This window comes from Heterodontus francisci, chromosome 14 (genome assembly GCF_036365525.1).
Source record: "Heterodontus francisci isolate sHetFra1 chromosome 14, sHetFra1.hap1, whole genome shotgun sequence".
NCBI classification, from domain to species: Eukaryota; Metazoa; Chordata; class Chondrichthyes; order Heterodontiformes; family Heterodontidae; genus Heterodontus; species Heterodontus francisci.
Genome location: NC_090384.1, coordinates 41,231,560 through 41,248,164, shown reverse-complemented (window position 1 = coordinate 41,248,164; position 16,605 = coordinate 41,231,560). Strand labels below are relative to the sequence as shown.

Here is a 16,605-nt window from a genome sequence, read left to right as displayed (position 1 = left end):
AATTGGCCTTTATAGCCACTCCAGGCGCTGCTCCACACACCACTGACCACCTCCAGGCGCTTACCCATTGTCTCTCGAGATAAGGAGGCCAAAGAAGAAATAGTGGAGCAGTGCAATTCAAACAGTAACTTTTGAATCCACATTTAATCACCACATCTACTCTTTACCTAAAGTTGCTGTACCATTTGCACACAAATAATGGTGAGACGGTGAGTGCCATTAGCCTCACCGTTATTTTGACAGCAAAATCCGGCCCCTTGAGACAGTCACTCCAGCAATATTCAAATTCCTGATTTAATTGCTTCTGCGATACTCATGCTGTCGTACACACCTTGCTAAGACCGGCAGTCCTCAGGGGTTGAGTTCGATATATTTACGTCGTGAACCATTTAATCTCTCACTGCAGCTAGCTACAAGAGACCAAAATTGACAACACGCTCTGAGATTGTGTTAAAAGATATAGAGATCGGCATTAACGGCCCTGTTCAGGACCTCTGGTTTTGGAGTGACTAGCTATGATGATGAGTCAGTCCTGAGATAGCTAGCCTGTTACACACACACACACACACACACACACACACACACACACACACACACACACACACACACACACACACACACACACACACACACACACACACACACACACACACACACAGTCTTGAGGCAGTCAGTGCTGAGGTAGCCCATCCTGTCACGCCCACACTTTCACCTCAGTTAGTACTGAGGCGACCAGTACTGATGCATACTGGTTTGGTAAGTACTGAGATATACAGTCCTATTAAACACACATGCCACCTATGGCAAACATACGAAGAGGAATGCAGACTGGTTTCAATCTCATTTTGAAGAGCTGGAACCTGTCATAGCCGCTAAGCGCATTGCACTGTTGAACTACAAGAAAGCCCCCAGCGAGTTAACATCCGTAGCACTTAAAGCAGCCAGAAGCACTGCACAAAGAACAGCCAGGCACTGCGCAAATGACTACTGGCAACACCTATGCAGTCATATTCAGCTGGCCTCAGACACCGGAAACATCAGAGGAATGTATGATGGCATTAAGCGAGCTTTTGGGCCAAACATCAAGATGATCGCCCCCCCTCAAATCTAAATCAGGGGACACAATCACTGATCAACACAAGCAAATGGACCGCTGGGTTGAGCACTACCTAGAACTGTACTCCAGGTAGAATGTTGTCACTGAGACTGCCCTCAATGCAGCCCAGCCTCTACCAGTCATGGATGAGCTGGACGTACAGCCAACAAAATCGGAACTCAGTGATGCCATTGATTCTCTAGCCAGCGGAAAAGCCCCTGGGAAGGACGGCATTACCCCTGAAATAATCAAGAGTGTCAAGCCTGCTATACTCTCAGCACTACATGAACTGCTTTGCCTGTGCTGGGACGAGGGAGCAGTACCACAGGACATGCACAATGCCAATATCATCACCCTCTTTAAAAACAAAGGTGACTGCAACAACTACCGTGGAATCTCCCTGCTCAGCATAGTGAGGAAAGTCTTTGCTCGAGTCGCTTTAAACAGGCTCCAGAAGCTGGCTGAGCGCGTCTACCCTGAGGCACAGTGTGGCTTTCGTGCAGAGCGATCGACCATTGACATGCTGTTCTCCCTTCATCAGCTACAGGTGAAATGCCGCGAACAACAGATGCCCCTCTACATTGCTTTCACTGATCTCCCCAAAGCCTTTGACCTGGTCAGCAGACGTGGTCTCTTCAGACTACTAGAAAAGATCGGATGTCCACCAAAGCTACTAAGTATCATCACCTCATTCCATGACAATATGAAAGGCACAATTCAGCATAGCAGTGCCTCATCAGACCCTTTTCCTATCCTGAGTGGCGTGAAACAGGGCTGTGTTCTCGCACCCACACTGTTTGGGATTTTTATCTCCCTGTTGCTCTCACATTCGTTCAAGTCTTCAGAAGAAGGAATTTTCCTCCACAGAAGATCAGGGGGCAGGTTGTTCAACCTCGCCCGTCTAAGAGCGAAGACCAAAGTACGGAAAGTCCTCATCAGGGAACTCCCCTTTGCTGACGATGCTGCTTTAACATCTCACACTGAAGAGTGTCTGCAGAGTCTCATCGACAGGTTTGCGGCTGCCTGCAACGAATTTGGCCTAACCATCAGCCTCAAGAAAATGAACATCATGGGGCAGGACGTCAGAAATGCTCCATCCATCAATATTGGCAACCACGCTCTGGAAGTGGTTCAAGAGTTCACCTACTTAGGCTCAACTATCACCAGTAACCTGTCTCTAGATGCAGAAATCAACAAGCGCATGGGAAAGGCTTCCACTGCTATGTCCAGACTGGCCAAGAGAGTGTGGGAAAATGGTGCAATGACATGGAACACAAAAGCCCGTGTATCAAGCCTGTGTCCTCAGTACCTTGCTCTATGGCAGCGAGGCCTGGACAAGGGCGGCACAGTGGCGCAGTGGTTAGCACTGCAGTCTCACAGCTCCAGCGACCTGGGTTCAATTCTGGGTACTGCCTGTGTGGAGTTTGCAAGTTTTCCCTGTGTCTGTGTGGGTTTCCTCTGGGTGCTCCAGTTTCCTCCCACATGCCAAAGACTTGTAGGTTGGTAGTTAAATTGGCCATTATAAATTGCCACTAGTATAGGTAGGTGGTAGGGAAATATAGGGACAGGTGGGGATGTGGTTGGAATATGGGATTAGTGTAGGATTAGTATAAATGGGTGGTTGATGGTCGGCACAGACTTGGTGGGCCGAAGGGCCTGTTTCAGTGCTGTATCTCTAAAACTAAAATATTTTTATTTTTTGGGGCGGCACAGTGGCGCAGTGGTTAGCACCGCAGCCTCACAGCTCCAGCGACCCAGGTTCAATTCTGGGTACTGCCTGTGTGGAGTTTGCAAGTTCTCCCTGTGTCTGCGTGGGTTTTCTCCGGGTGCTCCGGTTTCCTCCCACATGCCAAAGACTTGTAGGTTGGTAGTTAAATTGGCCATTATAAATTGCCCTTAGTATAGGTAGGTGGTAGGGAAATATAGGGACAGGTGGGGATGTGGTAGGAATATGGGATTAGTGTAGCATTGGTATAAATGGGTGGTTGATGGTCAGCACAGACTCGGTGGGCCGAAGGGCCTGTTTCAGTGCTGTATCTCTAAAACAAAACAAAAAAACGTATGTCAGCCAAGAGCGACGTCTCAATTCATTCCATCTTCGCTGCCTCCGGAGAATACTTGGCATCAGGTGGCAGGACCGTATCTCCAACACAGAAGTCCTCGAGGCGGCCAACATCCCCAGCTTATACACACTACTGAGTCAGCAGTGGTTGAGATGACTTGGCCATGTGAGCCGCATGGAAGATGGCAGGATCCCCAAAGACACATTGTACAGCGAGCTCGCCACTGGTATCAGACCCACCGGCCGTCCTTGTCTCCGCTTTAAAGACGTCTGCAAACGCGACATGAAGTCCTGTAACATTGATCACAAGTCGTGGGAGTCAGTTGCCAGCAATCGCCAGAGCTGGTGCACAGCCATAAAGGCGGGGCTAAAGTGTGGCGAGTCGAAGAGACTTAGCAGTTGGCAGGAAAAAAGACAGAAGCGCAAGGGGAGAGCCAACTGTGTAACAGCCCCGACAACCAATTTTTTCTGCAGCACCTGTGGAAGAGTCTGTCACTTTAGTATTGGCCTTTATAGCCACTCCAGGCGCTGCTCCACAAACCACTGACCACCTCCAGGCGCTTACCCATTGTCTCTCGAGACAAGGAGGCCGAAGAAGAAGAAGAAGAGATATACAGTCCTATTAAACACACAGTCCCAATTTAATCAGTATTAGGCTATATTGCTGACTCATTCAGTATTGAAACATCTGGCCCATTATGCACACAAAGGTAAATTTTGCGAGGCTCTGTATTTAGAATCTCTTTCACTGAGAATGTAGTTGGGAGAATCAGGTTTCACACAGCACTGAGATCACCAACCCTGTTACAGACACAGTCCTGATTCAGTCAGTACCAAGAGAACTTGTATTATTACACGCAAGCTCCTGATTCCATCAATATCAAGATAGCAGGTCCTATTACACATATGCTACTGACTTGGTCAGTTCTGTACAATAGTGTTCTGTTACACAGTCATGATTTAGTCAGACCTTAGATATGCCAAACTGTAACACAAACACTACTGATTTAGTGAGTATTGAGATAATGAATCCAATTACATACATCCAACTGACTTCACATTTCCAGGCCTGACTTGATAAGTACAGTACCAGATTACAGTGCTATTACAGGTGCAGTTTCAGTTGGGTCAGCAATGAAATGACTCATCCTAGACCAGATTTTATCCAGCTTTGCACTCTGCCTGTTCAGTTCTGCTAAATGACAATTGTGTGAGCAATGCATGATTTGTGGATATTCTGACTTTTACAGCTGGATAATGTCACTCCGGATGATGAGGATGCCTACAAATGCATTGCTTCCAACACGCATGCTGATTGCACATACTCCATTTCGTTGATGGTGACTGAAAGTAAGCTCTGAGCCTGGGTGGATTGTGTAAGATAATGTTTATTTAGTGCATGTTGGTGAGGTGGTTCTTGAAATCTGTTCCTGGATGATACTGCAGACAATTACTAGGAACAACGTTTGCTCCAAGCTCTTTTGTGATTTTCTTTTCTTGTATGCCAAGTGTGATAAAAACTTTTTCAGATTATATTCATTTCATTCCCCAAGAGGGCTTCACTGCACATATAGCATTTATGTTGGCTGAGCTTTTGCAGCCCTTTTCCAGCATTCCTTTGTGTTGCTGTGAGCCAGCTGTTTGGGGCTAGATGAGTTTGTCATGGTGATGATTGTACTGCTCAGTGGCCCTCATGTTACAATGGGAAGAGGCTTCCTGCAGTCACGTTACTGCAATATGAGCAATGTTACACCAAATCTACTGCACAGAAATAGGCCATTCAGCCCAATTGGTCTATGCTGATGTTTATGCTCCACATGAGCCTACTACCCTTATTATCCAACTCTACCAGAAAACCTTCTATTCTTTTCTCCTGCATGTTATTATCCAGATTCCCCATAAATGCATTTATGCTATTTGCCTCAACTACTCCTTGCAGTACGCATTCCACAGTCTTATCACACTTTGGGTGAAGAGGTTTCTTCTAATACCCTATTGGATTTATTAGTGACTATCTTGTATTTATGGGCCCTAGTTTTTGAATTCCTCTATAAGGAGGAACATCTTCTCTATGTCTACCCTATTAAACCCCCTTCATCATTTTAAAGACCTCTTTCAGGTCACCTTTTCTGGAAAAGAATCCCAGCTGGTTCAGTCTTTATTGACAGTTATAACCTCTGAATTCTGGTATCAACCTTCTTAATTTTTTGCACCTTCCTCAATGCCTCTATATCCTTTCCATAATTGGGAGACCAGAAAAGGTTCCATACAAGTTTAACATGACTTCAGTTATATCCCTCTAGAAATAAACCCCAATGCTTGGGTTTTTTAATGGCCTTATTAACCTGCAAATAACCTTTTGTGATTTGTGTATGGATTCCTTTGCTCCTTTTCCCCCGTTAGACTCTTATTATCCAAGCAGTATGTGGCTTACTTATCCTTCCAACCAAAATGCATCACCTCATATTTATCTGTATAAAATTAATTTGCCATTTGAATGCCCACTCTCAAGTTTATTAATGTCGTCTTGTATTTTGTCACAATCTTCTTTTGGATTCATTAGACTCCTCAATTTGATGTTGTACTTCTGATTCCTAAATCGTTAATGTAAATTGTAAACAACAGTGATCTCGGACTGATTCCTGTGAAACACCATTTCTGACCTTCTCATCTTTTGCAGTCTGAGTATCAGGCCTTAACCCTACTCTTTATTTAATGTTTTATAACCAGCTTCCTATCCATTCTGCTACCTGTCCCCTGACTCTATGTCCTGACCTCAGTGTGAAAGCGTGCACAATCTAACCTTTCAGTTGCGCTTGATTGGTGCACCCACCATTGGATTCAATATCCACTCTCCACTAACAGTGCACAGTAGCTACAGTATGCCCTATCTGTAAGATGCACTTCAGCAACTCAATAATCTTCCTTTGACAGCACCTCTCAGCCCAGCAATCACTACCAACAAGAAGGAGCAGCACCATCATGGGACCACCATCAACTCCAAGGTCCCTTCCAAGTCATGCACCATCCTGACTTGGACATATATTACCTTTCCTTCATTGTTGCTGGGTCATACTACTGAGATTTCCTAATGAACACCATCATGGGAACACCATCAGCACAAGGACTGCATCAGTTCAAGCCCGCCACCATTTCCAAGGGCAGGCATGCTGGTACTAAATGTCGGTTTGCCAACATCGACTACATCCCAAGAACAAAGAACTACTTTTTTCCCCCGATTTCTATCAGGATTCTTCCTGACATTAGTGGTTGAGCTCTTCTGCCAGGGGTTGAGGGAGGTACTAAGTGGGCCAAAGAAAAAGAGATAGCAAAACCACAAGCTAGTCACTCAGTTTCCTTGTGTGTGGTAGTTTTGCTAAGATCATAGTTTCTCTAGATCTACCTTGCTATCTTAGTGGCAGATCCTGGGTGGTCCTGCACAGGCTCAGCTGCATTTTAACTTCAAGGAATTTGACTCCACCAATTCCAAGTGCATTAAGCCTGACTCCTACTGTGAAACAATCTACAAATAGGCAGATAGATCTATAATAGGGAGTGCTGATTGGTGGCAAGTGGACTTTGATTGGTAGAGGTGTTGCCATGGGGAATGCACCAGATTATGGTGACTGACAGTTAACTGCCAAACTTTATTTGGAATTTAAACCAGGCAGCTTGACACTGATTCGTCAAGGCATTGCCCTAAGGAATGAATCAGCGAATGGCTGACACTTTTTTGTTGAGCTGAAACAGGCACAATGTGTGTACATGTTCTTTCTGTCTGCAAAGAACAGGGCCCTGTCTATTAATATATGTAGCTTCCAGTACACGCAAGTGCGCCACACTGCGAGCCCGACTGACAATCTTAAATTGGTTGTCTGCGTAATTCTTAGCGCACTGAAGATTATTTAGCAAATGTTGACCAGTTGTGGAATCACATCTAATGTTGGACACTGTGTTTTGAGTTTTGCAAGGACAGGCTGGTTGGGTATGGTCTGTACCTTGCCCGTTGCGAACAGCGGAAGGGACATGCTGTTTGATGAAATCCGCCACTTTTTGGGACGTATGGCCTATATAGCTAGCAGGTATATAGTTAACTGTCAGTTAACTGATGCATTCTACATGGCAATGTCTCTACCAATCAGAGTCCACTTGCCAACCAATCAGCAGTCTCTTCTCATACAGTATAAACTTGTTGCTTTCCCTTACATTGATATTCTTGTGAATTGGCCAGATGAGTGCAAGACGAAAAGCTTTGACGAAATGTCTGTTTTCAGCAATATGTGTAATGCTAATATTGAAACTGGATGTTGTTGTCCTGAGAGTTAGAAGTCAGCTGAACATTCCACATGAATTATTTTGTATGAATTAATCCAAAATTACTTGGCTGCTCATGCAGATTTTGTTCTTTTGTTCCAGATCAAGATAAACAATTGAACTTCCGGACAATGTTGAAGAAAAGGTAAAGTCTCTAGCACATTACTCAGAGATATTTCAAGAAGGCATCACGCAGATAACTGTGATACTCAGGGTACTCAATAATCAATGGAGGGATGTGTAAAGGATACCTGATGGCTAACTGAAGAATGTATAGAGGATACATGGTAACTGGAGTGCACAGAGAGGATATAAAGTGGGCAAATATATATTCATATATATATATGTACACATTCATACATAATATTTAGTAGATAAATATAGGCTAATTAAAGGAGTCTTGGTAATAGATTTGTTTGTATAGGGGATATGCAGTGGGCAACTATGGTCCATATCAAGGGTACCTGATAGTTAAATGTGGTATCGGTGGAGAATACTTGCAAGGTAATCAGGAATAAATAGAACATACTTAACTAGTAATAATAGTCTAGTCGAGTAGACTACATAAATGGTACTGCTTGGATAAACACGAGATCTATGATGAACGTGCTGAGTAACTGTATGGTGTCTCAGGGCACTGGTTGAGAATTATGGTATATACTGCATAGAGGATGCTTGTATATATAGCGAATGTTTAATGGGCACCTCTGGGATATAAAAAGACTACTCAATGAGTAACCAAGAGATACATAGAGGATATGCAATGGGCAACTGTGGACTTTATAAGGGTAACTGTGGGACTGAGAAGAGGAGGAATTTCTTCACTCATGGTGGTGAGGCTTTGGAATTCTCTACCCCAAAGGGCTTTGGAGGTTCAATCATTGAGTATGTTCAAGACAGAGATCGATAGATTTCTAAATATTAAAGATATAAAGGGATATGGAGATCGTGCGGGAAAATGGTGTTGAGGTAGAAGATCAGCCATGATCTAGTTGAATGGTGGAGCAGGCTCAAGGGCTGAATGGCCACCTCCTGCTCCTATTTCCTATGTTCCTAAATATACCTGGTAAGTATGAGATATATAGAGCAGCGGTTCTTAACCCTTTTGCTTCTGAGGCTTCCTCTCGTATTATAAAAATTCCTTAGATGCACTGTAACACAAGTAATTTTCTGTATAAAAATTAATTACGCAATTTAAAATGTATATTTATTATTGTTGTTTTATTTACTTAATGTGAAACTTGATGCTGAGGTATCTTAGACAAGCATTCGTGCAGGTCTTGATCAATGTTCATCCTGGCTCGGTACTTTGGTTTCATTGATATCATTGCTGAAAATCAAGCTTCATGTAAGTAGGTTGTGCGGAATGGGGCCAACACTTCCAATGCTGCGGTAGAAGCACTGCTTTATTCAGTTGCACCATAGCCAACATGATCTTGCTTCATGTGATGTCCACACATATGCACTTTCCAGCAGGGGTCACTGGATAGCAATCAGGAGTGGAAATCTTGGCTGACTATTTTACCCTTCCAGCAGATATCAGAGATATATTTATTGCCGCTTGACTCTGGATGGCTAACTGGGCACTGCCCAGGGATCTAACTGGGACATTCCTGTTCTAGTATCACATTGATTTAGTACATTTTAACCAGTCATTCATCAGCGGAAGCCTGTATATTTGCTACATATTGACATGTATTACACAACACACATTGGCAACGTAGACATACATACAACAGGACATATTGCCAAGCATTACTTTGGTTATACTGTCACAGCACATCAACTTTGATTTTTGTTACTAAAATTGTGCAAAAATATATGTCTAGCCTATGCATATACAACTATCTATGAAAGCAAACTAATGCAAAGCCATTTGTAGATTCCCCATCAAGCTAGCAGCTCTTAAAACCACATTAGGCATTGTTTGTAACATTAGCTACATCCTGTCTTTATCCCCCTACATATATTTCAGATGTAGTCAACTGTGTTTAATGGAAACACCTCAATGCAAGTACAAACTCAATGAAAGCTGCTTGTGTTAATTACTCAGTGAAAGAAAAAACCCAGTGAGAGAAAGAAAATGAAAGGGGAGATTGTTTAACTTGGGCAAAGAACAAGCAATTGGATTAAACAATATATAAAATATGTATAAATACATGACTTTGGGGAAATAAGAACTAAAACTGATTGACAGATAAAAGATATTTGTTCGGCTTGGTTCCTGTGTTGAGTTTTTTTCTTGCAAAGGTAAATTCTAGGACAACATTCAGATTTTTAAAACAAAAAAAAGTCAGTGGCAATAAAATGATGAAACTTGTAATCAAAGATCACTGAACACACAGAGATCAAAAGTGTGGAAATAGTCGACAGTGAGCTAAATGAATGAATGAAGGAGGGGAAAGTGCACATTTCCCTCCCGAAGAAGATGATTGATAAAAACAGGCGCAGATTAAAACCAATTTTTTAGAGGAGATACAACTTATTCACCATTTTCCTTTTTTAAAAGCAGAGGGAGTGATAGAGTTATACAGCACAGAAACAGGCCCTTCGGCCCATCGGTCGATGGGTTTGATAAACTTATAGAAAACTGCAAAACTACTGTGTGGGGAGAGGGAAAGGTTTGTGTTTGATTATTGAAAACAATTAGAACAGATTTGCCGAAGATATTTCTGCTGAATGGAGAAATATAACCGTTTTAAAAAAAGACAATTCCTGTAGCTGGAGAGAAACAAAGTCACAACGTGACCAATTCTGGAACTCATAAATAGGCCATTCCATTTACAAATGAGGACGTATATCCTGTAATTATTTTTGATGGACTCCTTGAAAACTTCTCTCAGACTCCTAGGGGGCCACAGAGCCCAGGTTGAGAACTCCTGATATAATGGACATTAGATGTCTGAGGGTGGGTTATGCTGAAGATATTCAGAAAATATATGGTGGGATTAATTCTCCAATATATTGGGTACATTTTTTGGGACCCTGCAGTGCTGGTTAGGCCTCACAGGAAATAGTCAGGATCACAATTTTTTTGTCCTTGAAATGAATAGGCATATGTGCTGTGATTTTGCAGGTCTTCCTGTTGTGTGGAAGGTACTCAATGAGCAACTGAATTATTTAGTACTTGATCGTAACTGAAGTTTACTTGCAGGTCAGCCCCAGCTCCCAAGGAAGAAAAGAAAGTTCCAGATGAAAAGGAGATGTGGGAGATCTTAATGAAAGCTGATAAGAAGGATTATGAGAAAATTTGCATGGAGTATGGCTTCACTGACTTCAGGGGAATGCTGAAACGCTTAAAAGAAATGAAGAAAAAAGTAGAGATTGAGGTATGAGGGAAGTAAGGATTTCTAAAGTTTTGAGTCCAGGTTGAGATAGAGTAGGTAGCAATGCATTAAGTCTTGATTTCAACATCATAATAGTACAGGGAGGAGGAACAGCATGTTGGCCAATGTATTTGGAATTCAAGAAAAATAAGAGATGAAAGCCTAGAGGAACACTGACAATGGTACTATCACAAAAATAGAACAGTTCCAATGGAGAAAGGTTGGAAGGAAGAGGTGAGAGAAGAATTGCCAATCAGACAATTTGGTATTTGCACCCAAGAGTGCATGAGAAATACTGGAAGATATGGGCACAATATAAAAACCATGGATGGTCTTGGGGAGGGGTGAATGATGAATTAGGCAATGTCTTGATTACCTCTGGAACCTGGGTTTAAATCCACAGCAGTGATGAGATGAAAGTCTCCACTGTCTACTTACTGTAAATGTCTTCTGAGAAATACATTTGGACAGTTTCAGACTAGTTCCTCATATGCAATGACTTCGTTGATGATCATTTGGCACTAAATTGGCAATCTAATTCAGAAAAGCCACAAGATTACTAGTGTGGTAAATTAAAATGTTTCAAATTATTGTAGTAAGGGAATTTGTCAAAGTTGGCACTAAAGCATTTTTTTGGGGTAAACAAAGAGTAGACAACTATTTTAAAAGTTAACCAATGTTGCATCTCATGTGAGAATTGCTTGACTGAGCACTGTATAGGGAGCTTTACTTTACATCCTGTACCTGAGCTGTGAAAATTCAGCTCCTCAGCACTAACATTCCTCATCTCGATGAGCACAAAATGTAATCTGTTCTCATTAGTGACTCATGCTCTGTATCTGTTCTTACAGGCAGTAAAAGTTTTAAAGCCATTGGAGGATCTGGAAGGAAAGGTCGACTCAACAGTTACCTTTGAAACAATTTTGGAGCTGAGAGATCCGAACATTAAGATGCAATGGTTAAAGGTGAGGCAGGATTACTGGACTGAATCTTTTAGCATTGCCACCAACTGGAGAAAACTACCTGACATGCCATGCTTTGGGATTTTTTGATCATTTTCCACAGTTTGGAGCACAAGGAGGTTCTATTGCTACATCTGCGGGTTATCCTATTATTTATTAGGCAGTGAGGCCACATTCCTAAATGCAAGATGTTCAGACTAGTTTTGGGAATTACCAACATCAACATACCCAAGAATATCTAAGCCAAGACCTGAAACTTGCAAATGAGACTATGTACAAGTGTTACAACAATGATTCAGGGACTTTCTGCCATAGATGCTGTTGGAAATGGGCAGATTTTCCAATATTAACACAACTCTTAACATTATCTACAGTGCAAGAACATGTAAGCATATAGGGAAAGCTGCTGATACTCAATGCTGACATCAGTGTGTCATGCTATTTATCATCTCTAGTTTCTAAATTAAAGTCAGGCCAATGGGTAATAAAGAGGTTATAGACTATTGAGCTTTGTGTTTTGTGGGGTACTGGTGACAATCTGTAGGAAAAAAATCAAACGGAAAACATTCAAATAACAGACGCTTTTTCTTCAAAATTCAAAATAAGGGCTGACAGCAACAGTGTAGTTCAGGGATTGGCAACCTTAATAACAAAAAGAGCCATTTAAAAAATTTAGTCAAAAGTGCAATATCTTAACAGCCGCAATGATGTAACTCACATACTAATAATAGTGAAAAAAAAGACAGACACATTTATGGATTTCTACATAACACCTTTTTACTGATGCTCATTCACATACCTGCAGAGAAGAGCAATCTGTTGTTACGACTGAGGCGGGAGGAGTGCACTGTTTATTCTAGTTCCACTTCTCCACAGGTCACAACATATATTTTAATTTTTTTCCCACTTACCGATACGGTCAATCATAGACTCTATTTTTATCCCAGAATAAAACACACCAACCAGGTTTCTTTAATAAACAACAAAATTATCAGTTTATTATAAAGCACGTCTTAGCCAGTAATGAAGTAAAGAATAAACACACAGATTAAAATATTAAAGTTCCCTTTTTACCTTAGCCTCTCACACTCACACACGCATATATGGGTTAACCAGAAAAATAAAGGGATTTTTGTTTTTAGAGCTCTATTACAGACAAAAACACTTGGGCTGAATACCTGCTCATTCTTGAAGAAACAGCAGATGAGAAATAAAAACAAGAAATGCTGGAAATACTCAGCAGGGTTGGCAGCATTTGTGGAGAGAGAAGCAGAGTTAACATTTCAGGTCAGTGACCCTTCATCATACTCTGCTTCTCGCTCCACAGATGCTGCCAGACCTGCTGAGTATTTCCAGCATTTCTTGTTTTTATTTCGGATTTCCAACATCTGCAGTATTTTGCTTTTATTATAGCAGATGAGATATGTTGTGTTCCAAAACTGGCATACAGTCTGGCCTCTGAGTATATGTAGATGGGTCACTAGGATCTTTTAGAACAGTTCTTTTCAGGCAGTGTTGAGAAGTAATTTAGCAGGCTTTTCTTCAAAGACAGGGGACAAGATGAATTGACACAGTGGACTTCTCAGGGTCTTTTAGAGAGGTGATGGAAAGCTGAGCTGGGTTGTGGTCTTCTTCCCATCCTTGGGAATTCTCTTCTCTCCTTAGAAGTTCTCTCAATTTTTATACAGTTCAACTGCAATTCAAAACAATTCAAAAGCGAAACTGACAACAGGAGATCAACCTTTTGACCTTTATCAGTCTTGAACTGTCACTTCTTTGTAAACAACTTCTCCAGGTGTCCAAAGTTATCTGTTGCTTACTGAGCTCGAAGTCAGGTGGTTTCCCAGAAAGGCTTGTTTTCCTCACAAGACCTCTCAGTGCCCCTTTTAAAAAAACATTTCCAGGGACTGTTTTTTCAAAGTCAAGTGGCTTTTACATGACCCCCTTTGAAAACCCCAAAGTTTAACATTTCTTCAATCATTCAGAAATGAATCCTCAAAAAATATATTTAACAAAACACAGAGGCACTTTCGTAACACTGTGCAACAGCACAAAGTCAAACCATTCATCACAGCAATAGAGAAGCCTGGAGCTGAATTTATATTCTTAACCTGCTGACTGATGATATATGTAGTCATTTTCACTGTTCTATCCCCCACAGTCATTGTAGCCATTTCAACCACTTTAATTATGCCAATTTGTTTCAAATTAAATTCAAATGATAAGTTTTAAAAAATGTGTCAACCTTAATATTCTGCACGGTACTACTGATGAATGTCAGAAAATTCTGTTTCCTGTAATAAATTAAATCTTTTTTGTCACAAAACAGCCTTAAAAGGCCACATTTAGTTCCTTTACTGACATATACATCTGCAAGCGACTTGTGCGATCGACTAGCGGGCGATACATAAGCCAGTAACTCGATGGGACATGACGTTATTTTGCTTGACAAAACAGTGCAACTGTTACTTAGTAACTTGTTATGACTTTTGATTCATTCAAGTTTTCGATAGAATGTCATATTTTTGTGATTAAACATTTCACAAGTTCGAGCTGTTATCTGGTAAAATGTCCATTGCCAAGGAGATTTTTAGATATCTGATATCCTTTCTAAATTGGAAACACATTTAGATAACTATCTTCGAACAATTGGTAATAAGAAAAAATTGACTCGATCAATCAAGATCTGGAGCTGCATCGTCGTTAATCAGCTGCATGCAGCTCTGGAGCCGCAGGTTGTTGACTCTTGGTGTAGTTGAATCCTTGTACATGATGTATTCTCTTTGTTCCTATTTTATGCTTAACAGTTATATTCACTTTTAAGTTTTGTCACCTCATCTCCTGAAGATGTGCATCTTGGTGTCACCCTTCAGCACATCACCGAGTAGCCCTTTTTATGTTTGAGCCCAGACAGTAAATACGAGCAGACTATTTCACCATGAGGAAGATTATAGTTACTCCTGAGTCTGTCCTCATATGCAGGGGTTAGAAGATAGTGATCAGGGGTTGATTTTCTCCTCCACTAAGGCCAATGTTCCCCACCACCTAACTCACCACAGACTGGAATTAGCATATGTATCGACTCTCAGTACTGTTACCCTTTTGAGAGCACTGTCCTTTCTCCTAAGCACTTCTCATACCTAGTCCCATTGTTAATTGAAGTGATCTGGGTCCTGCATACTGCATGTACCAGCTCCTGTATCAGGATGCAGTGGTCTGAATCAACTCCAATAGCTGCAGTACTTTTTTTTTTTTAGATTAGAGATACAGCACTGAAACAGGCCCTTCGGCCCACCGAGTCTGTGCCGACCATCAACCACCCATTTATACTAATCCTACACTAATCCCATATTCCTACCAAACATCCCCACCTGTCCCTATATTTCCCTACCACCTACCTATACTAGTGACAATTTATAATGGCCAATTTACCTATCAACCTGCAAGTCTTTTGGCTTGTGGGAGGAAACCGGAGCACCCGGAGAAAACCCACGCAGACACAGGGAGAACTTGCAAACTCCACACAGGCAGTACCCGGAATCGAACCCGGGTCCCTGGAGCTGTTGGGTAGGAATAGTGCAGAGGAAAGTGGGAAATGGATGGCAACAAAGGAGGAATGCATGACAGTGAAACAGGGAGAAATGGAAAGCAGGGAAGAGAAGAGGAAAGTAAGAAATATATGGTAATGGAGAAAATAAGTGAAGGGGGGAATGGATAGAAATGAACAAAGAACAAAGAACAAAGAAAATTACAGCACAGGAACAGGCCCTTCGGCCCTCCAAGCCTGCGGCGATCCAGATCCTCTATTTAAACATGTCGCCTATTTTCTAAGGGTCTGTATCTCTTTGCTTCCTGCCCATGCATGTATCTGTCTAGATACATCTTAAAAGACGCTATCGTGCCCGCGTCTACCACCTCCGCTGGCAACGCGTTCCAGGCACCCACCACCCTCTGCGTAAAGAACTTTCCACGCATATCCCCCCTAAACTTTTCCCCTCTCACTTTGAACTCGTGACCCCTAGTAATTGAATCCCCCACTCTGGGAAAAAGCTTCTTGCTATCCACCCTGTCTATACCTCTCATGATTTTGTACACCTCAATCAGGTCCCCCCTCAACCTCCGTCTTTCTAATGAAAATAATCCTAATCTACTCAACCTCTCTTCATAGCTAGCGCCCTCCATACCAGGCAACATCCTGGTGAACCTCCTCTGCACCCTCTCCAAAGCATCTACATCCTTTTGGTAATGTGGCGACCAGAACTGCACGCAGTATTCCAAATGTGGCCGAACCAAAGTCTTATACAACTGTAACATGACCTGCCAACCCTTGTACTCAATACCCCGTCCGATGAAGGAAAGCATGCCGTATGCCTTCTTGACCACTCTATTGACCTGCGTTGCCACCTTCAGGGAACAATGGACCTGAACACCCAAATCTCTCTGTACATCAATTTTCCCCAGGACTTTTCCATTTACTGTATAGTTCACTCTTGAATTGGATCTTCCAAAATGCATCACCTCGGATTTGCACTGATTGAACTCCATCTGCCATTTCCCTGCCCAACTCTCCAATCTATTTATATTCTGCTGTATTCTCTGACAGTCCCCTTCACTATCTGCTACTCCACCAATCTTAGTGTCGTCTGCAAACTTGCTAATCAGACCACCTATACTTTCCTCCAAATCATTTATGTATATCACAAACAACAGTGGTCCCAGCACGGATCCCTGTGGAACACCACTGGTCACACGTCTCCATTTTGAGAAACTCCCTTCCACTGCTACTCTCTGTCTCCTGTTGCCCAGCCAGTTCTTTATCCATCTAGCTAGTACACCCTGGACCCC

The 16,605-nt window shown here is 42.1% G+C and overlaps 1 protein-coding gene across 1 annotated transcript in view; it reads left to right on the top strand.

The window, feature by feature from the left end:
• LOC137376989 (immunoglobulin superfamily member 22-like) overlaps window positions 1–16,605 on the top strand; it is a 115,235-nt gene that overhangs the window by 14,221 nt on the left and 84,409 nt on the right. The window contains exons 4-7 of the mRNA XM_068046050.1: window positions 4,409–4,508; window positions 7,575–7,617; window positions 10,627–10,801; window positions 11,650–11,763. Coding sequence (XP_067902151.1) covers window positions 4,409–4,508; window positions 7,575–7,617; window positions 10,627–10,801; window positions 11,650–11,763 — 432 coding nt within the window. The remainder of the gene's footprint in view (window positions 1–4,408; window positions 4,509–7,574; window positions 7,618–10,626; window positions 10,802–11,649; window positions 11,764–16,605) is intronic.